The sequence below is a fragment of the Anopheles stephensi genome, chromosome 2, assembly GCF_013141755.1.
Source record: "Anopheles stephensi strain Indian chromosome 2, UCI_ANSTEP_V1.0, whole genome shotgun sequence".
NCBI classification, from domain to species: Eukaryota; Metazoa; Arthropoda; class Insecta; order Diptera; family Culicidae; genus Anopheles; species Anopheles stephensi.
Genome location: NC_050202.1, coordinates 56,403,343 through 56,429,006, shown reverse-complemented (window position 1 = coordinate 56,429,006; position 25,664 = coordinate 56,403,343). Strand labels below are relative to the sequence as shown.

The following is a 25,664-nucleotide window of genomic DNA, read 5'->3' as shown; positions in this document are numbered from 1 at the left end:
GAATAGTATTATAAGGCGCGATCAAAGGGCAATAAACCGAGCCGATTAACATGATTGGTGACAAAACAATGAATGAAGCACCATTTCAGGTCAAATTATGTAATAGACGAGGTGGCTGGGTATTGTTTGAGGTTCAACGGATATTGGACCATTACTCTGAATCGTTGATGTTAGAATCGGAATTAGGAGGCACCTAAATGAACCACAACCTGATACGCTTTATGATAAGAAAATTAACTGATTATAGGAAGTAGTAAAGCATACGTTTAATGAAGTTCTAAGTTTATTAAAATATTCCTGGAAAGAGTAACATCAATAAAATCAATTAAATCATATAGGACAGACCACTCTGAAGAACGATTTAGAGACCTAGTTAAGCTAGACCACCGCGCTCATCTCCATGTGGGACGAATTTCCATCAAAGGAAATCTCGAGCAAACCTTACAGCATTCACAAAATTCCATTCATTAAATCAGAAATTAATGGTTAACCTAAATACGCTAAAATCATAAAATATTACTTCCCCATCGGCATTTGCCGATAGAAGCAATGTGAACCGAAAGCTCGGTGAAATGTTTCACTCGGGAAGAAATTAGAAAGTTGCTATAAAACCGAAACGAAAAGGGGTGAAAGAAACTCGTTGATCGATCACTACAGAGCTTCAGAGCTTTCGCATGGGGGGTGGTATGGGTTATGCAAGGCGTTGCTTTCTTCCGAGCTTTGAGTTTATGCTGAAAGCTTTCACGATCACTGTTGATCGTTCGGCACAGTGGAACAGTGGGCGAGTTGGTGGTGGTCAAAAATTTAATTTAATGTTTTCGAAGTTTGCTTACATGCAAGGATGACTTGACAATTCTTCCGATGAAGTTTTAATACACCTGGAGCAGAACTTAATACACCTGGAGTTCTTAAAATATTTCTTTGTGTTAAAGCTAAAATGAATTGAAATCTTATTTATTTCTATTTTTATTAACACGGATTGATGCCGTATTATCAACATTAATCCTCTCTGTATCTTCTTCTTTATTGGCCCAACGATCTCTTAGGCCATCCCGGCCATTTCTGGCTTACTAGACTTATTGATACCGCATAGCTGGATAGTCAGTCTCCACTATGGAGGAACAGCCCAAATTAAATTTTAACCTCGGTCCTGTCGTGTGAAGTTCGGTGCCGCTATCGCATCGCTGTTTATTTGGAGCAACATCTCCCATATAGAACAACATTGCACGCCGATATTGGTCGATTTTTCTTCGAATGGTACACCTGCCAGTAATTCAATCATTAATAAATCATATGCGCACAATAGCACACTATTGCGCTCGCTCAGTCGTGCAATACTAATAACTAAGCTGGAAAGTTGGTTGCGTTAAAATGCCATGCTTTTCTTTGCTCTTTCTTTACACTGCATCTAACATGGGGCGGTCGCTATCGATAGACACGCATTCTACACTACGGTGCGTGTCCATGCGCTGTATAGCGAAGCGAAGATGATCCAGTTCCTCCAGCTGGCCGGCTGGAAAAACAGCCATCCACAAAAGAAAGTGGAAATCTCGTGGAGAAATCAGTGAAATGGCATTCTCCCGCGATGTCCTCGGCGGTCCGGGAGTGTTAGGGCGGGAGAATAGTGCCACTAGTTCCGGGAACCGTTTCCTCGGGCTCGTTCTGCCACCGACCGTGAGCAGGTCTGGTTTTTGTCCGATGCGCACCCACTTTCTAGCCGTAGCAGGAACCGGGTTCAATAAAGCAGTGTACTCAATTTTCCGCGAATGCCCGTTTTAGCGTTCGTGGCAAGTGCGGCACACAGCTGTGGCGCGGCTGTTGCGGTAACTTGTTTTATTTATGTTCGGATGCTACTGGAACTGGAAATGAACTGGCGGTTTTTCTCATGTCACAAATCCTGCCTGTTTGCATTTCCGCGGAAATTAGACCACCATTGTAGAGGGACTAGATATCAGGCCCTATGCTCCAAACCTGGAGTGAAAGTCATTCCTGCAGTGGATGCCGATTCATCCTGGTTTGCATTGCATTTCCTAGTGACACATAAACTGGAGAATCTGTGTCATACAGATATTGAAATACAGTGAGCCACAATGGTACAGTGAAATAAACAATTAAAACAAACCAAATACTTCTTCAATTAAGTTTTATTTGACTGCATGTTTTTTTTACACAAAAATAGGACGTATCGTACAAAAAAATAACGAAAACGAAAACATAAATCGTACAAAACAAAAATCATCTACAACGCATAAATTATCAGTTCTGTTGAGAAGCAGTACAATAAATTAAATTAAGTTAAATAAATAAACTGTCGTGTGGTGGGCCGCGCTCCAGGCAAAAACGGGAGCCGCCTCGACCACTAAGAGCTAAAGCTGGTGCGCCCACCAGGAACGATGGGCCTTGGTTTTTTTGGGGGATCTAGGATGAGGATGTGTCTGTGTGAGAGTAGCTTTTTGGGAGTATGTGTGTGAGTGTTGGTGGGGGGGGATAAGGAGGAACGTTTTGGTTGTGTAATGTTCGCTTCGGTTTTTGTAGATGACGTTTTGGAGGCAAGTTTCCATGTGACACGGCATGATAGAACGATGCCCTACCGGAGGGGTATCAGTTCGTCAGTCGGTATTGTGCGAGTTCGCTGCTTGTTGTGCGCCTTGGTGATCGCCGAGATGCTGAATGGGCCGAAGATGTACTACCGATCCCAGCTTGCATCGATAACATCCACCGGGTTGGGAGTGGGGATGCTGGGATTTTGGCTGAGATGATAGGGGATGCGATCGATGGCTGGGATCGGATACATTGTTCGGCTTCTGACGTCCCGGGTTAAACAGGACGCATCAAACAACTTGCTTGCGGGGGTTTTGGTTGGCAACGGGGGCGGTGGCAGGTCAATGGATACTGCGCTTACTGAGCGTAGTGTCCGTAGCCGTTGTAGGCAAGACCCTGGCCGGATCCGATGCGTCCCCAGCCGCCACCGTGTCCGCCGGACACGACCACCTCATGGGCCGACTCGTGATGACCGCTACCGCTCGAGATCAGCTTCTTGATGCCGATGATGGAGGCCAGGGCGAGGGCCAGCTTGGAAACGATCAGAGCCTTACCGGCGAGCAGGGCGAGGGCACCGAAAGCGAGCGGGACGAGCGTGCTGCCGAGCAGAAGCGGGATCATGATCCAGTGGCCGTTCTTCTTGTCCTTGTCCTTGCCACCTCCGAAGCCACCGCCGCCGGCACCTCCGAAGCCACCGCCTCCTCCGCGGACCTCATCCATGGAGCGCTTGATTTCCTCGCTGGACGGGAACTTAACCTGTTGTGGGTGGACAGGAAGACAGTCAGGCTCGTTAGTGTATCAGGAATCAGAACCCTCTCTTGAAAGGGACTACTCACTTGCAGGGTGTGGGACTGGAAGAAGGACAGAACCTTGTCGAAGAGCATCGAGTTGAGCGAGCGTTCCTTCTCGTCGAGCGAACGGGGCAGCTCAGCCTCGAGCTGGGCCTCCGTCTTCAGCGGGGTCGCTTCGGCAGCCGATTCCTGATCGCGCACGAATCGCACGCCCTCGCTCAACTTGAAGTCCTTGGTCGAGCGCGACACACGGTCCAGGATGGTGAACAGCTTCATCTTGAGGCAGGTGGAGACATCGCCGCTGGCACAGTCCTGGTACGTCTTGTACAGGTACTTGATCTCGCCCAGGTACGAGCCGGCGCGGGGCGTCTGCTGCTGCGGTCCGTTGCTGTCGTCGATCGAGTTCGAGCTGATCGGCAGCGTGGCGGAAGCACTGTGGGCGAAGGACACTGTCGCTAGGCACCCGATCACCAGTAAACACTTGAACAGTTGCATCTTGCCGGAACGTTTGGGCTGGAGCGTTTGTTTTTGTTAGTAAATCTGTTTTGCGACGAAAACAGACCACAATTGCACGAGACCGAACTCACACTCTACACACTGCGCTCGCTCTGGGATGGCTCTAGAACTGTGGACGAATGGACTCAAACTGTGCCTTCCAGTGGGCCGCCACCATCAATATATACTCCGAGGGCGGTTGGGCTCGTTGCACGCAAACCGGCCCTACCGGCCCAACCGAGAGATGCACTTGCAGCTACCACACCGCCCGGCGTCCTCACCCCACCTACTGGCCCGCCTCGTCCAGCCCACCGATCCTGCTGCCTTTCTTCGCTCCGCCTATTGTGGTGCTATCGTTCGGTGCACACACACACACACACACACACAGACGAAGCGCATACCCGGGCCGTCGTCTGTAGCCGTTCTGTTCTACTGCACCCAGCGTCGAGGCACGCGTCGGCGGATGATCGCGTGCCTCAAGCCGGCCGCGTCCGTATCCGCTTGAATGCACTGCGAAATCCGTGTCCGCGAATCCGTTCGATGAGCAGGCGGGTGCTTTCTTTGGCCCGCTGTACAAGGTACAAGGGCCTCGGAATTCCTACTCCGCAGGGCTCGGTGGCCTTGTGGCGATAGCCAGACGATTTCACGGTCAACTGAGTGCTCGGTATCGATGACACTTTTACACGAATTTTGCACAACTGACCGCTACTGACTGGCAACCGGTACAGGGGAGATACAGGAGCGGGCTAGGTTTCGGTGGACAATTGCGACCCTTTGCTGGAGCACGGTCGGTTATTTTGCGGCTCGTTGGCTTTTGATAGCATTAGCATAATGGAAAGTGCTAATTGTTGGTACGATCATGCCTTTTCACTTTTCTTCGGGTTGAGTCGATGTCATCGCTCGGTGAGACCCTTCGGGAGGACATTCAATACATCTTGATTTGATGAGTTAAGAGCCGTTCATTAGCGATTAGTTTTACCAATTAAAGGGCTGTTAAGTGATCTTAGTTGATCGTATGACTAAGGTTTACCTCATTGATGGATATTAATGGCAATTTGTATTTGATTGAGTAAAACATTTGAGGCATTTGATGGTTTATCAAAGTCCTTCAAGCATTGTCTCATAATATTTCTTTCGAACTTGCTTTCATACGATTTTTGGGCTATTGCAGATCAGTTTGAAGTTATGCAGTATTGTAGTAAAAAATGTAATTAAAGATCCTAGGGCCCTTGTGTAAGACCTATGCTTTAATCTTTCCTGGCCTGTTTCACAGCAGGTATATCAACCAGGATTCCAAATGGCCCACAACACAGTGTCTCTCTGGTACCATGCCAACTCAATTATGCAATTACGAAAACTACGCGTCAACAGATAAACATTTCATAATGGTCTGGCTAGCCTCTTACGACTCTTATCATGTAAGCTTCCTAGTAGGTCTCCAGAACGCAAGCCAGCAACCAGCCGAAGCACAGGAAGCGAACGTTTCAACGTCCCGTTAGCGACAATTAACCGTACCGTATCTTTCAGAACGGTTCTGCCCTCGATGCCTCGACCGTCTAGGAATGTGCCCCTGCTAACCTAGTGCAAGGTGTCCAGCCTAGTGGCTGGAAGATCCTTCCAGCAGAATAAGCCATGTTTCCAACAGAACGAACGAGCTACGCTTGTTGGCGTAATCAAGGGCAATTTCGCACTAACGGTGGAACCGGTTCGTCAGATTGATTAGTATGGTCAGGCTGTTAATCGATCGGCCGTTTGCCGATTGGTTCATACAGCCCCTGGACGACTTCGTGCTGAGTAGGTTGGTGTGCTTTGGCGATAATCAATATTCCTGCATCGTGTCTCGCATGCGGTGGTTTGGGCTTGATGCAGTGCCCCGGATGGAGAATGGCATGAAAACGAAAGTCCTTACCGGTGGACTACCGAGTACCGCTCACTTCCGCTCTTGAATCGGTTCTTCTGCCAGCCAGGCCATCTCCGTCTACGCGGTGGCGTTTCTTCCCACTTTTTGCACGCATCGTTCAATATCCGTCGGGAGAGTGGAACAAAAAAAAAAAACACTCACTCATACACAACAAACATACAACATAATCAGCAGGGTGTTTGCTTTCCATGTGTTTCGAGCGTGGCGAGCAAAAAAGGTTCATCATCGAAAATTGGAGTGCGATCCAATCACGCCCGGTGCACCTGTGATGTTGAATTTCCCGTCAGCGTTATCATGTTCCATTTTCTGTACAGCTTTCTGTGCCGCCCTTCGGGCTTTGTGCTGGTTTTATTTCCAACTCCTGGGCTGTTTTTTCCTTCTAAGCACGGTGAAAAAGCATCCCATATCCTGCATCATTCGCCCACACGCTTCTTAGTTCAATGTTGGAATCAGCTGATTTTTCCTACTCATTTGCTCTGCTGCTCGGCGGCCGATGATCGACCACGGTGGTGGTGAAAAACCCGATTTTACACACTTTCAATTCCTTGCGATGCTCGTTCTGTTCTATAAACTGCGCAAATTATAAACTAATTAGACGGCGTACAGCCACAAATCAGTGCCTGTGCCATTTGGGTGCAGTGGATGCAAACATGCGAATTTCTCATCGCCACGATGGATTGGAATGCGTGCGGAGTACATCTTGACTGGGGGCGAGCGGTGTGGAGAAGCGATGGCTCGTTCATCGTTTGGCTGCACACCAGCTGTTTCTGATGAGGCATGCAATGCATCGACCTGACGGGTGGCCGATACTGTTTGGTTAGACGAAGATGTTCCAAAGAGGGAGAGTAAGTAAGGAGGAGGTGATTTCATCACTTCTACAGCAGCCCGATAACGTGTGTTTGTATCATGCGTGGTTGAATGGATCGATGATCGCACGAAGATGCTCGCTGTGCTACTTTAACTCTTCAGGAAAGGATGTCCCTCAATGAGTGAAAAACGATATTCGCCATTTTGAAAATATTACACCGAAGATTAATATGTTGAGGACTTCGTTAATAACCTTCTTTAAAGGACGATAAAAATCGTTATCCAAACAAGGGACAACTAATGAAACTATCTCGGCCTCATCAAGGGTTAGCCCGGTAGATGTTGTTTATTGCAGCTCGGAGAATTTAATTGTTATTTTTATCTTCCCTTTTTATGGTCGTTGTTTCATGCTCGTTGAGAATTGTATTTGTTGCCGGCTGGCGTAAGCAGTCGGTTTATGGGAGCGGAAAGGAAAGCAAATGCACACGTATGCTGCGCTCGGGTGAGATGGAGAGAGTGTAAAGTGATTCAATTATGGCACAATGCTGCAAGACAAAGTGTTTAAAAAGCTGGCCAAACAGTGAGCTAAATGGCAAACGTGCTTCAACAACCGCGCTGCAATGTTAATGGATATGAAACAGTTAAACAGGGCAAAAAGTTACAAATCCACAAACGTTTCTCTTTATGTCGGATGATATGTACGTCTGGCGTATTTTGCTACAACTAGAGCAACATTTTCGTAATTAAGAGAGGTTGAAGTTTCCGTTATTGGATTGTGAATTCATGAGCCTTAGAATCCTGGAATAGAAATTATAGCGTACTGTATATAATTTTGATGTATTAATCCTTCATATTCAATAAAATCTGCATCTCTAAATTTTATAAGATACAAAGGCAGCAGTAAATTGAACTTAGCTGTCAACTTAAAATTCCTTAAAATTGAAGGACTTGTTGAATCATGATATATGAATATAAGAAAACAATAAAACACATCCTTAAATCCGTTAAAAAAGCATTCGAAGCATTCCTCAAAACAACTACTCTGTCCATGACTCCTTCCTGCTCTATCAGCTGTCGATCAAAGCGAAGCATACACGCTGGTGATATGGAATTTCACCGGTACGAAGCTAGTTTTCCGATGATTGATTTAGCTTGCCTGGATGAAGTGAACAGTCGATTTCTGCGCTGAAGCCTTGTTTAATTTAATTTACATTCCATGCCCCAATATTCGCCCGATTCACCGCTGGAGTCGCGCGTGCTTACATGGAAGGCATGACTGCATCCAACACGGCGCGCAAACGGCGCAGTAGTGGAAATGGGCCGGATTATAGGTATGCTCCACGAAGAAAAGTACAATCCGGCAGACGTGCAGACGGAGGAGGCTACGGTTCCTTGGCTAAATGGCAACGCTCTCAATACATACGGTGTGGTGTCGGTCGCGGCTACACTGTACGCCAGAATCAGTTGTAATTAGACGCTGGTGTAGATCGGTTTAGAGCGAACGAACGAGCTTAGACGCTGTCCGGGAGATTCTGTGCGGTGAGTTGGGCATCAAGGATGTCAGGTACCAGGTTCTTAGATAATCGATACAGCCGGCTCTGGGACGGAATTGATTTCCTGCCAGTGATGGGCAGGATCTGTGTGACGCTGTGTTGCATAATATCGTATCGTGTAAACAAGGAGACCTGTTCTACGAGGGATGCCTCAGATCAACGGCATTGATGGTGGTGTTCCCGGGAGTGATAGTGTGCTACATGGTGGTGTACAGGCGAGCGTCATGATGCTGTGAGGGATGAAGCAAAAGGAAAGAGCAAATGTCGGGAGCTGTGGTTATATGATATTAATGTTGCTAGTGTTGGAAGTGGTTGCGCTGAAGTTAGATTGACAGGCACGATGGCTTTATGACATAATGAAAATTAAATCGAAAGTGTGCTACCACTGCAGGTTTAGTTATAATTGGCTCTTCGAGGATTTTATTGTTTCTGTATAACATCTCAATCGTATTTGGTTGGATAGTTTATTTTTTAAATTAATTCTATTTTTTTTGAATAGATATACTTGTTAAACACTTAAAATAAATTAGATCGATTCCATTTAATGTAATTAGAAATAGTAGCAGAAACTATCGGAATCGTAGGAAAAGATAAAAATCGAAAAACGAGGCACTGTCCCATGCATCATACAAGCTTGTATTAGGGGGATACTTCTTCTTCTTTGGGCAATTCGAAAGGTTTCGGCATGCCATTTCTGGCTTTTTGGTGATTATGCTGGATAGTCAATTCAACGTAAGGTAGACTGGAGGTTCGACTGTCGTGTGAAGACCGGCACCCCTACTTTCAATTCCCTACCCGTTTCGGAGGATACTGGTAGACTAAATGTAAAAAAAGCACAATTCACTAAATGTAAAATGGGATAGAACAAGCAACTTAATTCAGTTAATGAAGGGGTTTGTTAATTGAGAAATAACGTGGGCATAGTTAAACAATCCAAGCCAATGGATGCCTATTAGAAGAATCGAAAAAGAATTCACATAAAAAAGAGGGCGAATAAGCTTATGAAGCTTTTCGGAAACATTTTACAGATACAAATACAAAAACAATTCAAAGTCTTCTAACGGCAATTCCATTGAACCCCGATATACCATCCGGACCGTTAACCCGTATTGGGGACTGACTATCCAACTACGTGGTATCGTTAAGATTACTAAGCCAGAAATGGCAGGCATGACCTAAGAGGCCTTTGGACCAAGAAGAGAGAGAAAGAGACTCAGACGAGAGAGAGAGAAAGACAGAGAGAGATAGAAAGACAGAGAGAGAGATAGAAGAAAATTTGAATCAAGTATTTAGCACCTTGAACTAATAAATATTTTCCCTTTGTTGTATTAAAATATGCAATATAAGTAAAATAAATTGCAAAAAAGTTCAAATATGATGTAAAAAAAAGTCTTAATTTTTTATGAAAAACGGTTACAAAGTATTGACAAAAAAAAACAAATCTTTCGCTCGCCGCAAGACAAGCCTCCGAAACTGTGGCCTAAAATACTGACCCCAACCAATATCCTCGCATCACGTGCGGTAACGGAATCGCGCAGAACCTGTTTCGGGGGAAGTAAAACGCATCAATTACATTTTCCTGCCTCTGGAGGCACCCGTTCACCCACGACGGAATCAGCCGGCGGTACGTACGAATGGACGGCACCCGATAGTTGAAGGCTCGATAGGGCTCCGAATTGCAGTGACAACGTAAAACGGGTCCACGTAGTCCACGTATCAGTCCGGCCTTCTTCCCAGTGCCCGACATGGGGGCCGGAAAAACTGGAATGTTTACAAACATTGATCGGGTTTCGGACGGTACTCACCACTTTTTCGCTTTTCCCTCTTTCGTCCCATCCCATGAGGTTTCCCTTGCGCGGGCAATCGTTTCGAGCAGCATCTTTCGACCTGGCGCAAGAGGAAAAAAACTTCTTATAGCAAGGAAGGAAATGGTCAAGCTATTCAGCCCACTGTCTAGATGATCGGGTTTCGTTTTTAGCACGTTTCACTTTTCGAAGGAATGAAGTACAAGCTGTAGATTTCCTTCTACTGCCGCTTCTGCCTTTGCTGGCGTGAGCTGAATCAGCACCGATAAAAACCCGTCCAGTGCTATCAAACGCTCGTTATGAGACGGAAAAGCGGAAGAGAGAGGGAGAGGGAAAAGAAAACATTAAACATAAAAAAACTCATTCAAATGAAGGAATGTGATATTTAGGAAAAAAAAGCGTAAGTACGGAAAGGTACGAAAACTGGTATTTAAGGATGCAAGAACTTACCAACTTTTACAAATGATTTGAAGCAAGAAAGACAAAAAATCGCTTCGTTCTTCAAAGAACCTTTTCTCGGGCACGGTTTGGCCTCGTGTGAAGGCTTACATTTTATTTCATCCACTTCAAGAATTAAAATAGTTTGTCCTGGCAGACTTTCTGTGTTAAAGAAAGAGAAGTGTTAAAAGTTTCGGAGCGTCTAAGGGAAGCATAGAATGCGGTAAGCAATAATCTAGTAAAGTAAGTCAGCAAGTAACTGGATGTACATGTGTTTTAAATATGGTATGTTTCTGATGTTTAAAATATTTCGGAATTATTATTATATATATATTATTCAAAAATATAAGTAAGTAAGTAAATAAGTAAGTTAAGTAAGTAAAATAAGTCAAGCCGTAATAATAAATAAAATAAATAAACAAAACATTTAACAAAGTGTAACTTTTCGATAGCAGAGAAAACATTCATCAAAACATATTATTATCCTAAATATTCACTGAATACTTAAGACAAATGATAAGCTAACGCATACTCCCAAGGCAACCGTTTAAACGAAGCATCAGCATCATTCACCACGAAGCTAGCCCAACAGGAAACGAAAGACCGCGCGAAGAAAAATCGCCCACATTTATGCAATCATGAAAGCAAAGCGAGAGCAAAACAACTTCCACCGTAAGCTCTTCTTGGGTCGAGCTCGCGGCTCTGGCTGTAGCTTTACTGCGCCGTGGGAAATGTGAAAGCGCACCAACCAAACCAGCCGGACTGACTGTTCATTGGACTGGTGCAAAAGTTTTCCCCCGTGTCCCGTGCCATAATGGACCGAGCGGCGATTCTGTTGCATCCACACCGGGGGAGCTTTAAGACTTTAGAAGCGATCATTATGGTGCTTTTTTCCTTGCTCTTCTCCATCGAATCATCGGCTAAATCTATGGATACTGAACACTAGGCAACGGACTGCTTTTCCGGCTCGTGTTGTGTGCGTTGTTTTTCGCCCCCCGAAATGTCTGCAGATAAACTTCATCACCCCCCACTGCTTATGCAATGTTCGGTCGATTATGTTTCGAAACATTTTAACTTGGACTGGCGGACTATTCTGAGTTCGTGTTGGTTTTCGTCCGTTGGAAAACTGTTTGTTTAAACGACAGTTGTTGGACGATTTGTTTATAATGAACGCATAATCTGCTTTTAATTAGATTGCGCTGATGTAGACTTTTGGGGTGGGATTAGCGCTGCGATTTTTCATTCCAAAAAATAAAAGATCGATATCCAGATTTCATGAGTGGTATAAGATAATTGGTTTGAAATACTTTATTAATTTATTTAATTTGACTTTTGTCAGCTTTTTAGTTGATTTTTTTAGAGCAAGAAAATTTCCGTATGCTATTTTTATAACCTACTGGTAAATTTCAACCCTTTCATTAAATTAAAAAACTTTAAGGAGTTTCAATAACAATAAAGGAGTTTCATTAAATAACTTACGATTACTTCAATAGTCAGACGACAAAATTAATTTTAGTTTTTTAAGCTTCTTATTTATTTTACTCATACAAACTCCTTCAAGATTCCTTGCTACATTGAAATTTTATCATTTAATCGCGTGTCATTTTTATTGCCAATTAATTATTGGAAATTGTGATATTTTTCTTTCTTGGCCTGCTCCTATGGAGCACGTCTAAAAGACCAGGAAACACGGTCCATTGCTGCGCTCCTCCATTCGCGGCTGTATCCGATCTTCCTCAGGTCTGATTCAACAAAAAGCTCACTGTGCTCCTCTACGCCTCATGACATTCTTAACAGTTTATACTATGGGAAATATTAATACGTTTTGGTGAAGGAATTTAATATTTTACTAAACAATTTCTCATTCGAATGCAATTTTTGGAAGTTTTATATGAAACGATTTTGCTTGAGGTTCATTTTTTTTTAAATCTTCCGAGAAATAATTGAGCAAAGGTTGATTGTAGCTTTCATTAAGTTATGATCAACTTTTAATAAATCGTCTGTTCGACACACTTCACAAACATAATAAATAAATTAATATGCCCCTGGCTAAATTCTCTTTATTTATTACGTAAAATGTCATGTCAGTAGACCAAATATTCCTGTTAAAATAAGAATTCCAACTAAAAAGCATATGATCCATGGCGCAGCGTTTCATCGAGCTTCAACACACCCGCGGGACGTGTCGACGACGGGCCTTGTAGTCTAATATGTTGGCAGCACGCAATGAATATATTTGGGAAAAGCGATGCAACCCAACCGACAGCTTCGTACGTAACGTTAGTTTCAGTCTGCCTCCCACAAATAGCCAGTTTGCCTGGAAGAAGGCAAACTAGGAATGTTCCAATGTAAATTGTTCCCGGTATCAGCTTGCCATAGGGCCCCGGGAAAACGCGGCCATCGTAAGTGCTCCATCCGAGGGTGCACAATTTTCCACTCCACGGGTGCTCTACTTTCCACCGGTAGAAGTCTCGTTTGCGAATTTGGCCCCGGCTCGACGCTCTGAAAGGGCCACCGGGGACCCACCTCCGGTAATCATGTAACCGTGCGACCCGGGAAGCTGCAATTTCAACCCGTAGAACCGTAGCAAAAAGCAACGGGAACCTGCGGGCAGTAAACAATGGAAGGGTGATTGGGTGAAGGTTTCACCCGCCTGGAGGTAGTGGAGCGCTGTGACAGTGCGTTCGTATGTGCAAATTGAATAGCATTAACAGTAGGGCTTGATTTTCTCACGACATTCATACGGAGGGTACACAGCAGTACAGCGGTTTTTGGAAATAATTTGAGCTTTTATTTCTTCGTCCTTTCGCTTGGTTTTGTTGTGGTGATCTGGATGGCTCGGGATCGGGAAGCCCATCGAACGGTTCCGCAAAGGGGGCGGGAGAGAAGGGTTCCCGAGTATAGGGAAGGATGCGAGTAAGTGTTGTTTGGCTAGGCGAGCCTACGAAATGCAAGAACATTGGTCAGCCACGACTACAAAAGTCTGAGTCTGAGGCTTGGTAGTAGATTTAAGATTGGAGCTAAGGAAACAATATAGTACAAAAGAAAAACCGTGTGTGTGTGTGTGGAGAGGGTAGCAAGAGTCAGGGGAGATAAAGATAAAGAGCGAGATAATAGTTATAGATTGAAATAGTCTAATAGTCCACACGGGTTGTTGTGAGCTAGCAGGAAGTGAGTGAGACAGAGAGCCACACGGGCGGGAAAAGGGTTGGTTGACACAACCAACCACGTTTGCCGCTGGCTTTGGTTCGATGGCGAGCCCCATCCCGTTCGACCCCTAAATAGCCCCACGGCGAGGCGCAGTCCTCGCGGCCCTAACGCAACCTTGACCTTCCTAACAGTCGGACGCAAACATTAACACCTTGACGCTTCGACGCTAAATAAATTAAATAAATAATGTTCATGAATGGTGGTGATGGTGGTGTGGTGTGGTTTGGTGTGGTTTTGGAGCATCTCTTGGTGGCATCTTAAGGCTTCTGGCCGCTGTACGCAACGTCCTGCGCGTCCTGGATCGAGCGTCCCCAGCCACCGTGGCCGGAGCTGGCACTGTATCCACCGACATCGCCACCACCGTACGATCCACCGAGCGAGTAGGCATCCCCATGGCTGGACGTGTGGCTGGTGGAGTGGTGCGGGTGAGCGACGACCTCGTACGTCACGTGCTTCTCCTGCGACAGCAGCTTCTTCAGTCCGATGATGGCGGACAGGACGAGGGCGATCTTGCCGATGAGCAGAGCCTTGCCGGCGATCAGGGCGATCGCTCCGAGCAGCAGCGGCAGCAGGGCGGCGGCCTTCAGCGCGACAGCCAACAGCAGCGGGCCCAGAATTTTGGCGGCCTTCTTCTTCTTGCCACGAGCCTCACCACCGGCCGGACCTTCCGACTCATCGTCCGAATCGGCGGCGAGCAGGTTCTCGGAAACGTCCTCCAGCGCACGGCCGGTCGAGGTCACGGCATTCACAATGTCGGCACCCTTCAGATCGACCTTGATGGTGTGGCTAGCCAGGAAAGACTGGACGCGGGACAGCAGCAGCGACTCGAGCGATTCATCACCGGTCAACGCACGCGGAGCACCCTCGGTTTCTGGAACACCTGGGGTCTTGACTACGGTGACACCGTCGGTAAGGGCGAACACGCTACGCTTGGCCACGACACGGTCGATGAAGCTGAACAGCTTGTACTTGACGCAGGACACCGAGTCGGACGACAGGCACTCCTTGTAGATGCTGCCGACCAGGTCGCTCTCGCCGCCACCGATCGCGTTCCGGGACGAGCGGCCCGACTCTTCGGCCGGCAGGGCCACGGTCACGGCTAGGACTACGCACAGCACACCGGCTACCTTGTAGGCGAAGGCCATCTTGCTGCCTGGGGATATCACACACGGGAAGCACACGGAAGCAAAAAAGGATAACAAACACTTCACCGAGACACACGGGTCAGGCACGGCAGGCACACCACAACGCGGACTATTACTGTCCACCACAAACAAACAAAACAATGAAGGAAGGAAAATCTGAGGAATCGACGATCTCGACCGTGATGCGGGTATGGCGGATCTGTTGCTCTCCGGAACGCTGCACGCTCAATTTATATAAACGTACGTACGCATGTGATACCTGTTTGCCTAGCCCGGCCTAGCCGCACCCGACCGATCCGCCCCGCCCTGGCGGGAACCTCCACCGAAGGAAACCGAATATTACGAGCTTTTGTGGGGTCGCTCCACGTCTGCTTTTTTGTTCCATTCCTTCGCGAAGCTCCGTCTGGTTCGTCGCTTTCGCCCATTTCTTTCGTTCTTTCTCCGTCCTTTCTCCGTGGACTCCGCGGACTCGCTTGGCTCGCTGGGCCCGTTCACATACAGCGTGCTGTTCTCTCGCTTCAGCACACTCGGAGGTTGCACGTTCACTCGATTACAGTTCAGCTTGGAGCAACTACTGGCCAGCTCCGTCTCTTCGATCTTCACCATGAGCCTTCCCGCACCAACGCATCAAAAGAAGGGTGCACGCGTTCCACATACTACCCCGCACGCTTTTCCCCTTACTCCGGGCATCCCGGGGGCACCCCGGATCCACAATCAAACCACGATCCGGCAGTGTAGTGGGGAGGAAAGCATCAATTTTCCCAGCATTCCCACCACGAACCCGGAGGAACTTTCATTCATCTGCATCTGCCGATGTTGTTTCTGGTGCTCGCACTCACCTCAGGCAAATCAGCTGCCGTGCTGCTCTTGCCCGTGCATCGCCACGGTCATCTATCTTTATCTCGGTGGTTCCATGGCGCTTTTCCTCTTCCACCTCGTCCACCCCAAGGTGGGTCTGTTTTTCACCACAAGCATATTTAATCTCAGCACACAAACTAAACCGAAGCTGAGCAACCCCGCCTGCACTGCCCTCCTAGGATCTCGGGCGCGATCCACTCATGTCAGTGTCGAGTGTTTCTAATGTTTCGTTTGCTGCATAGGAGTTCGTACTCATTTTTCGTTTTTTTTCTTCGTTTCGTCGCTACCGATTGTCGAGAGCGGCACGGGCACGAGCTGTTTTGCTTTCAGCTTAAACTTGATATTGTTGATTTGGTTTTTTGTTTTGCATTGGACGATTGACCGTTCCGGTATGTCCGGGTGAGTTGGGAGGGTTTTTTATGTGTTCTGTGAATCATTTCGGATTGCTGCTGTGTGTCCTCAGCTCGGGGACATCCTTTAATTAGCGATGTTTGCACGTATGTTCACTTCCGGGCGGTGCTATAAGAAAGGATGGAATGGATGGAAAATGCACGGGACTAGCATCCGAGGCTGTGATTGCGCTGCACAGTGAGTGTTTTAGAACATGTGCCAGGATAAAACTATCGGTCGTGGCAGAAGTTCTGCTGAGTCTTAAAATAACATTTAAGGATTTTTTACAATAAGTTAATAAAAAAAAGCCTTTTTATTAGTATTTTGGTTATTGTAAAATTTTCAGGTAGAGCGTATAGTTACACTTGAATTAATTCATTAATTCGTTAGTGGCTCCCAGATTTTGTAATTCTTCATACATGTAGTTCATTTCACGCAATCAGATTCAATTCCTTTAATCTAGAGATATAATATTATCCGATGATAAATGATGGCAATTAAGCATGTTTGAAGTTTTAAATATTTCAACAGAAAGAATTCAGAATTTTAAATTAAAAGAATTTGATTGGCACTTCATTGGCAAAGATCCTGGGGGACTCTGATTTTGCTCTAAAATGGAAAGATGTCCTACAAGCCAGTGAAGTAATTTTTTTTTTTTTTTTTATTCATAAAGAACGGCCTGGCCGTATTGCTCAGTGAAGTAATTTAAGAGGTTAATTTACATAAATTAAGATATTTTCAATTTCTCCGTGTCTTGTCAGGTTTTGCTTACTCAATTAGAAAATAAAAAAAATATTTCAAAATGCGTCTTTAAGTGAATTTGGATAAATTAGTTTATTTATTATTGGTATTTAAATAATTACATTTTTTTTTCTTAGGTTCAACTAAATCTTTTTTTTCTTCTAAATTTTATGAAATAAAGAAAACAAAACTATTTTTAATTTAGTAAAAAACTATTAAACTCTAGTTTAATTTCCCACCAGCTTCCGAAAGTGCATCGGCGCAATCTAATCACCATACAGCGGTGCGACAAGAATCTCCGGACGATGAGATTGTACCCGCCGCGACATGGGATTTTATGTAAAGCAAAATAAAAACAAACCAACAGCAACAACAACAAAAAACAAACCTTCCCAGTGTACAGAAATTAGAGCACTTATTTGATTACAACAAATTGTCCGGCACGTGTCGGTTAAAAGCACACTCGAGCACATCATTTGTAACAGCAAGCTGTGTGTCGGGTCGGGTGCATCATTCTGAGCATGATAAATGGATACGAAGAAATGGTCATAAATTGTTTAGCTCCAATTAAAAAGTGACTGATTTAAAAATGTATGCCAAGGTACAAGCATTCTAAACGAGCAAAAATGAAAAAAACACTTTGGCCATGCTTCATGCAAATGTCAGTTACGTCGTGTTTCACGTGCCATTAATCCTGGACGAACCACTATGTACTGGCCCAGTGTAGGATTAGTTAATACCCACTCAAGCCCTTATTCTAAGACGCAGGATTATCCACGCTGCTTGCACCCACAGGCGAGTAGAACAATACGCCACGGTCCATCATACCGATGACGTTGTTTTTCTTTCGCCCCCAGTACTTCATGTTCGTCCAACAAAGGGGAAGCGTTAAAATATGATCATAAATAAATTACTCTCCTTTTCATGTTTGTGTGTTAGGTTTTTTTTGCTGGCCGTGGTTTTTTTTGACTGCTTTATTGTGCTACAGGATTCGATGAATTGCTTACAGGAAGGATAACAGGAAAATTCTAATTACAGTGCTCGTCGTGGAAGACAGGACACGCTAAGCTAAGGCTTTGTTATGGTGATTAGGCAGCAGGGCGTAGCTTTTGAAGCAAGCTTTATTGCTCCCACCGTCCACGGCTTGTACCGGGAACTTAAAACATCGCACCAAAATCGCAAGCACAAGATGGTGGGATTTGTTTTGTTTTCTTGGTGGTTAATTTTACCATTTTTTCTCCACCAAAAAATTTTACTGCACTGAAAGTATACAGGCGTGTTGTTAGAAGCATTCTGCCAGGAGTGGAAGAAAAATTGCTCCAGCGGAAAGTTTTTGCCGCACACGATGACGTGCTAGTGCCGGGGGAGTGATAAATTACCTGCGTTACATCAAAACGAGGCCCTCATTGATCAAAGTTACGGAGGAGCAGTTTCTGATTCTGACCTGCTGCATGCTTCACATGCACATGTACAGTAAGTTTTCACACCGCTGGCTGCAGTTTTGGAAGGTTAAGGTACAAAAGTTTTCCTACCACACTTCCACGAGACTTTCAGCTGCCCCGGCAAGGTCCTTGACCCTCGGCCTGATTCCCTCCCATCGGCCAGCTGGGCGGGAACGGTTTATCGATCAGCAGCTCGGCCACTGCTGCTTTACTTACATTAGAAAACCGAATTAACGCACACTGTTTACGAGGTTTTCTCGGTTCGTCCGAGTCCGATTGGTTCGGTGTGATTGGGTGCATTTCTCCCGGGAAAGAGAAAGTTGTTTTTAACTACCGTGTTGGGTGCGTAATTTTCCGCATTTTACTGTGTCATCACTTCATTAGGGCGACGCGAGCTACGGATTCGGTGTGTGCGCCGGGGATTAGGCTAGGGCAAGCATGCTGAGCGCGCGTCCCGGTGGGTTTTTGAAGTCACGCTGAGTCGAATTGGTACCTGAGCTGTGCCTGGGTTACAGGACCCTAAAAAATTGGGGTGTTTCTCGATTTGAAGTGATAAGAAGGATCTCCCCGTGAGACGTCAGCAAGAGCTCCAGATGAATTTAATAAAAGCCGAGCTTCAATTCGTACGAAACCTTTCAGGTAAAGTGGATAACAAAAACTAAATCGACCAATCAAGGTGGAGAAATGGACAGACGTGGTGGGCAAAAAAAGTCTAACACGACCACTAAATACAGTGTGCCTTTCTAATGATTTTGAAGATATGCCATTGAACGCCGTCTTTCACCGTCGTTCAACAACACATTCCCTTGGCAGTTGGGTTCTTGGCCGATGATAGTGGGGGGTAGGGTAGGGAGTCCCTTTCGGCCGGGTTCGAATGGCACGTACTTTGAGGGACCGCTGACGAAATCTGACCGTTTGGATCTCTTGACCTAAAAACTGGCCGCAACGCTCGTCCAATATGCGGGCCAAGTGGATAATGATGGGTTGCTGGGGCATCTCGTAACAATGAGATGCGTCTCGGGTGCTTCCCGCTGCTTCGCCACCCTTCCTTCCTCTCTCCCTCCTGTCGGAAAGGGCCACCGAATAGATGGAACGGAAACGCCCCACAGTCCGGAGGGAAGGGTGAAAAACATGGACCAAAACGAAACCGTGCCAATCTGGACTCGTAGTTAAATTGCTACCGGGGATTTGCCTTTTTTGTTGCGCGAGGTTCTTCTTTCACGTCGGTGTGATTTTTTCGTTTCATTGTTTCCAGTGTGAAGGTTCTGGCTGGAACGTGCCCCTTTGGAGGTTCGTATTTCGGGACACACATTAGCTCAGGTTCACAATCGATTCGATACAGTTAAAAGGCGTGATTCTGGCGAATAGTTGTAAAACAAAATAAAGTGCTAAAATTGGCACGACCCAGCAATCTGCGCATCGAATCTCCTTCATCCGCCTGTGGCTATTAATTCGATTGTGTGTGTGTGTGTGTGTGGCAGTCCGCTTTCCATTCCAGGAAACCGCAAAAACCGGAGAGCCCGAGGTTTTTCCGGGCCCTCGATCGCAGACATTGCTCATTGAACTTGAACTTTGTTGGCTGGCGCTGTAGCTCTTTCGCCGACTATATTTGCCTTGCCTAGTGGTCCTTGCATGGTGTTGCAAATAAAAGTGCAACAACAGGAAATACGATCTCCAGGCGGTCTGGTATCCGATGCTTGGAGAACCACTTTCCATTGCAGTGCCGCGTACCGACCAAGCGTACGGTAAGATGATGCAGCAGTAGACGAAGGTAGAAAATTCAACCCCGTACGTTGACCGTTAGCTCGTTGGTCAAAGTGAAAATGAAACATTTGCACCGGTCACATGTCACACGTTAAAGCCCGTGTCGATGTTTCCAGCGCTCGCTGGGAGGGAAAGTGTTGGCCACGACCGCTGCCTACCCTCAAAGCTAGGAGCTCAGCTCAATAAAACGTGATGGTACTTATAAAAGTAACAACGAAGCTGTGTAAACCAACATTAACCCTGTCCCGAACCGTGCAGCCGACCAGGAGCGTGCGGGAAGTGTATGCTGTGGAGACTGGTGATAACAACATGGATTATGTCACACACAGTCGAGTGGGGTAGTTTTTGGAAGCTTGGGACTTTCTTCGGAACCGGGCTAGCGGACTGCCTGCTGTCGCTTCCCAGAGGTTAGCGAGTTTGACACTAATTAGTTGGTGGTGGTTGCCAGTTGTGTTGGACGTTGGTTTAATGGTTCGGATGGGGGGGGGGGGATTAAGTGGCCTCAGCGTATATCCGCTTGCTTATGATGTGTTGTTAATACGATGTGAACTAAAACGTCGCGATTAGCGAGTATGATTGTTATTGTTATGTTTCTATTTAGTATAGCTTTTTAGTTTATTTTGTGAATGTGTGTAAGTTGAGTCTAGGTTGATTAGGAAAAGTTTGCTTATAAATAAATATGTGAAATATTTTTTTGTTTCAATAGTGATCTAGAATTATGTGTCGTTAAATTGTCTTCAAAACTTTGTAAACATATAGTCCTTATTACCATGCTTGAGTGTTTGACAAAATTTCTCTAAAGCGAGAAATCAGTAAAATGGTTGTCAAATTGTCGATGTTGTGAGTTGGCTTCCTCCACCAAATCGGATCAGAAGTTTTTAAAGGCTTCGACATTAAATGTTTGAAGCTTTAAAGCGACATTAAATGCTTCAAGCCTTCCTTTTTCCGAAGAATTTAGTACCCGTTCTTTATTCGGACGTCCTAATACTTCTCTAGCTTGGCACTGTCAGACACAATTTAAAAGAAGCCTTCGGTAAGAAGCTGAAAGATATTAAGCTCACTCCTACTGTTACAATCAGTTCCTAAATGTCTACCTATCAACGGTAGACACTAGACTTTGGTAACGTTTTTCAATCGGTCAATTTGAGTATCAGTATTTGGTGTTAAGTCTTCACTTTCCGGTATAGTTATGGAAAGCTTGGCTAACGTTCGACTTCTCTAACTTGAAACCATAATCCATTCGATATTTCTTATCCCGAACCGTAATCAGTAGTTACAGTCAAATGTAAAAAAAAATGACTCAATTTAAATTACATCAATTATTCTAATTACGATTTAAAAATCAACTTTCCCATTCCGTGATCTCTTAATAAGGGCTCTTGGAGTATTTTTTCAGAGAAAACGTACCCAAAACATCATCATCAGAAAGCGGAACAAAATCTCGGCTTGTTTTATTTTAACACGTTTAACTTATAATGAGAAGTAAATTCAGACCAAACACGGGAAAACGTTGATGACAAACGCTCCGGCCGTATGTGGTCGTACGTATTAAAATGGAAAATACTGATACGCTTAGGTGAGTGAATATATGATCCGCCCAAAACGCAACTCCCAAAAACGGAACGTCATGGCCGCGTGCCGCTGACTTTATGCGAACGGTATTAATTTGCTATAAATTAAATAACTCACGGTAGCTTTCCTTTTGGCGGTACGAATCTTCCGCAACCGTACCGAAGCCGACCACCAAGTCCGGTGTGTACCGTTTGAGAGCCAGGGGCTTGAGTGTGTTTTCTTTTCTGTGTGGCTTGAACGAAGAAAACTGTCCAAATTTTCCCGAAACCTCCCCCCCCCCTCCCTTGGAATGAAAGCGGAAATGAAGAAGAAATTTTGGGCAAAACATACGCACATGTTTTATGAGTCGGAACCATATCGGAACGGTTGCACGGGAGGAGTACGAGCGATGGTTCCAAACGGTAGCGCAGAAAAAAATGCTACCGAGGCATCATAATAATAATAATAGCAATCGGCGAAGAGGGCCACTCGCGAAAGTGGCCGAAAAATTTCATTATCTGCATCCATTTGCTCCGAGATGATGGTATGATGCCTGATGTACCCGTATGGCTGGATGGATGGATGGATGGATGGATGAGATATATATTTTTTCTTCTGGGGGTATGTTACTCCGGGTTTGAGTCGCCGAGTTTGCCATTGTTTTTCGGTGGATTTGTTTACTACCAGCGTCCGGCCGCTTCTCTCTTCCTCCTTGGTGGCCCGGAGTCGGCCTGAAGTGGCCACCGTATCGGTGTCAAAATAGTTATCGTACCCCATGTACGCCATAAATTGGGCACGTTGGTGAAAATAGGCACACGGATTTGATCTTCCCAGCCGAGGGTTTTTGTTGTTGTTGGTGTATGTGCATGTGCTCATCCCGCATCGGATGCTTTTCCCCAGCTGGATGGTCCGCGAAAATTTGGTGCACAAAAAACGAACAACAAAACACTGAGCGGTCGAAAATTGACAGAAAGCTGCTACTTTTACCGCGGCCAAGGTGTGATGAGTGTGTACCGGGCACTAATTTTTCGAGGAAGTCGGCACCCGGTAATGCGGGTGTCGGTGGAGTAGGACGTAGAGGGGTCGGAATGTGGGTGATTTTTTTTTCAACTTTTAGCAGATTTTGGTTGCCGAAGCAGAGGTTGAAAAATGAAAGCATTTCTAATGCTTCATCGAAGAATTAGTGAAAGATGGAGAGAAAAAAATTGATTCGAGCATGCGGGATGGCAAAAAAAGGAAGATGTTTAGACGTGTTTTGGTAGTGGAGATGCTGTGTCCGGGGGGACACAAAAAAAGATGGTGATTAGATTGCTCTTTACCCAAGGCACACAGGGCATAGCAAGAGCATTTTGTACAAGTAACTGAAATAATGGACCCACATTTAGATGTACATTCTGACACCAAGATGGCCGAATCTAATGCATCATATGGACCTCCCCTTGAAAAGATGATAATGAGATAATATGTCTCTAAAATAAATTATCTGTGTAGTAAACTAATGACCTTTGGACCTTAATGTATCTAAATTCTAAAAACAAACAGAAACTACCAAATCTTCAATATCTGAGGCAGAAGTCTTTTAAACCGCTATAAGTATTATCCTACTTACTTACTTATCGAGCGCTTGCCCTGCTGCTACACTCCAGGATTAGCTTGATTAGATGGTTTAGCCCCGTCATCTGGCAATGCATTATCCAGGACGTTGTGGAAGACGCATCTACACCATCACTCCATTTCAATATGGAGTGTCTACTACGCCTCCTCTGTTCGTGTGGACGACCTAAAAGGACTTCATGTTCTTTTCATCCGGTGTCATTCTCATGACAGGTCCAGCCGAACGGGGCCTGGTGAGTCTAATTTGCTGCACACTGGTCAGATCAGCGTATAGCTCGTAGAACTCGTCATTGTAGTGGCTCCTTCATTGCCATTGCATACCTACGGGGGAAGTATTATCAGTATTAAAAATTAACAGCTATCAGCGTTGTAAGGTCTTAAAATCTTCTTTTCTAAAAACTTTTCCACCATGAGACCTTTTTCGCCAGTTATCTCTGTGGAATCTGCTATTTAAGAGTATCGGGGGTATCGGGGGTTGCATACGATGCATTCTCAGAATTAGAGTCAAAAGCGATCTGGATGTGTAGTTGGTGAACCAACTCCCACAAAGAAATGCCAGGGATCAAATTCCATCCGTACATAAAGGACTGATGTATGTGTAAAATAAGGTCAAGAAATCCATAACATACAGCCAAGGTTTCTTCGGGATCGTAACTCTAAAGATGCAGAGATGGTTTATACTATTTTTTTCTTCACTTTAGTTTATTTTTATTCCATTATTTTGATCAGGCTTATGACCTGGTATTGAAAATGGCACGTTTTTACTTGGAAACCAAACAAGCACATGTGTTGGAGCATTCTGAGGAAGGAAAAGAAGCGAAAGGAATTTTAAAAATAGGAAATGAGATTCTATTTCCGTGAAAGCTTCACAAACGCGAAATTTCATTGAAGCGCATATAAATACGCACCGAGCTTTCGACAACCCACAACACAACTTTTTACAAAAAAAAAAGAAAATGACGGGTAAATTGATATGAGATTCCTCCCAGTAAAGCATTCAATGGTATTGAAGTGGATTTTTTTTTCTCGCTCAACAAATTCCACAGCGAGGATGACTTGCACCAAAAAAGTGATTATGTAAACGATACCGATGCGTCGGTTCTGATCTGCAGGGGAAAATTTTCCACTTTTATGCTTGCAAGCAAAGCATTTTATTTTTCCTTTGCTTGTTTTCCACGAAATCGGTACGTCAAGCATTCGTCAGACAGAATGCAATGAGCACAAAGCACACACTCGCGCTGCAAGTGTTTTGATTTACAAAAACGAAACAACGCTCGCTGTATTGTTCTGCTTCTCGTACTTGTCCTGATACTTTCAACAGTTCCGGACCCCGGCATCCAGCGCGATGGAAAATTATGCTGAAGAGGATCATAAGTGTGCCGAGTGTGTGCCGGTAACTCGTGCCAGCATTGCTCGTGCTCTCAAGACACCAGCAGCACAGAACAAAACAACAACAGCAGAAATCCTCTTGGTGTGGTGTAGGAAAGTGGTACGCGAGTGTGCCACCGTTTGTTTTTTTTTCTTTCGTAGCACCGTTGCATTTGGGGTTTTGGCATCAAATGGCATGCAAGAAGCTGGCTGGTGCCCGGAAGGAAGCGAGCGAGCAAAACCCTCCCGGCTCCCAATCGCCAAAGCATGCCGAATGAAATCGAATCCACTTTAGATAAGTGCTCCTTTTGGAATCGGGTGGGGAGGGGAAAAACACTTTGCCACACTGACCCAGATAAGATTTCCGCGGGACCGACCCTTCCACGCAACCCGGAACGGTCACTGCACCCCCATTCGCCCGCCAGAGAAGAAGCACACGGGAAAACGCGTGCACGGTAAGTTTGGAAAGTCGAATTTTCTTGTGGATGCAGGTTGTGTGGGGAAGAAAAATAAAACATCGGAACGAAAAAATTATGTCATGATACGAATCGGACACGGGGCGCTTGGGATGGATTTGTTATTCAAATAGCTCGCCCGCTCGGTCGGGTCGTTCGCGCTGGTGCAGGGGTTTCCAAAACTTTTTAGATGGTGGGATGCATTGGTTGGAATAAGCATTGCCTCGTAGTTCATCGTGTGCAAACTTCTCTCACATTTAAGCTTAATATAACGTGAACTTTAAAAAAAAAACTGATGCCTTTTAATCTTAATCAGAAAATCTTTTAGAAGCTCTGGGTCTCAAAGACTTGATTCGCCTCTTTCCCGTCAACGGTTTTATGTGTTGATACAAACTGTTGAGAGTACGGGTTAAATGTCGTGCGTATGGTTCGTGAAATTGACTGGTGTCTCGGTATGTAGTATATTCATGGCAAGTTGTAAGGATGTGACGGACCATAATGTCGAGGTTGCTGAAGCTGCAACGCAGTGGATTGGATCTGGCTTGAAGATAGGAGTGCGTCAGGCGATTGTGTGCGTTGCGAAGGTGGGAAAGAGCCACTCGTTGGATGTGGCTGGAATTGAGATCGTCTGCTGTACTTGATGGAATGAAGTTTCAGGTCTAGGTGGTGCCATGTAGTGTTGCAGTGGGCAACCCACGGGAAGCTTTACAGGCTGCTAAAAGAGCCCTTCGCTGAAGTAATTTGGAAACCCCTGCACTGGTGGAAGGAAAAAAGC

General features: G+C 45.3%; 2 protein-coding genes across 2 annotated transcripts; both read right to left on the bottom strand.

Annotated features, from left to right (window-relative positions):
* Window positions 1–2,132: 2,132 nt before the first annotated feature.
* On the bottom strand, window positions 2,133–3,967 carry LOC118502941. Its single transcript, XM_036035692.1, has 2 exons — window positions 3,378–3,967; window positions 2,133–3,297 (listed from the first exon to the last, which is right to left on the bottom strand). The coding sequence occupies exons 1-2, from the start codon at window positions 3,825–3,827 to the stop codon at window positions 2,899–2,901; spliced, it is 849 nt and encodes a 282-aa protein (XP_035891585.1). The 5' UTR covers window positions 3,828–3,967; the 3' UTR covers window positions 2,133–2,898.
* A 9,152-nt stretch (window positions 3,968–13,119) lies between these two features.
* LOC118502940 lies at window positions 13,120–14,897 on the bottom strand. Its single transcript, XM_036035691.1, has one exon. The coding sequence runs from the start codon at window positions 14,704–14,706 to the stop codon at window positions 13,819–13,821; it is 888 nt and encodes a 295-aa protein (XP_035891584.1). The 5' UTR covers window positions 14,707–14,897; the 3' UTR covers window positions 13,120–13,818.
* Window positions 14,898–25,664: the final 10,767 nt, after the last annotated feature.

Bases quoted from the DNA above. Each gene is read 5' to 3' on its own strand.
- LOC118502941 (XM_036035692.1), bottom strand. From the start codon at position 3,827: ATGCAACTGTTCAAGTGTTTACTGGTGATCGGGTGCCTAGCGACAGTG. The intron at 3,298-3,377 runs GTGAGTAGTCCC...CACCCACAACAG, and splicing joins TCCAGTCCCACACCCTGCAA to GTTAAGTTCCCGTCCAGCGA.
- LOC118502940 (XM_036035691.1), bottom strand. From the start codon at position 14,706: ATGGCCTTCGCCTACAAGGTAGCCGGTGTGCTGTGCGTAGTCCTAGCC.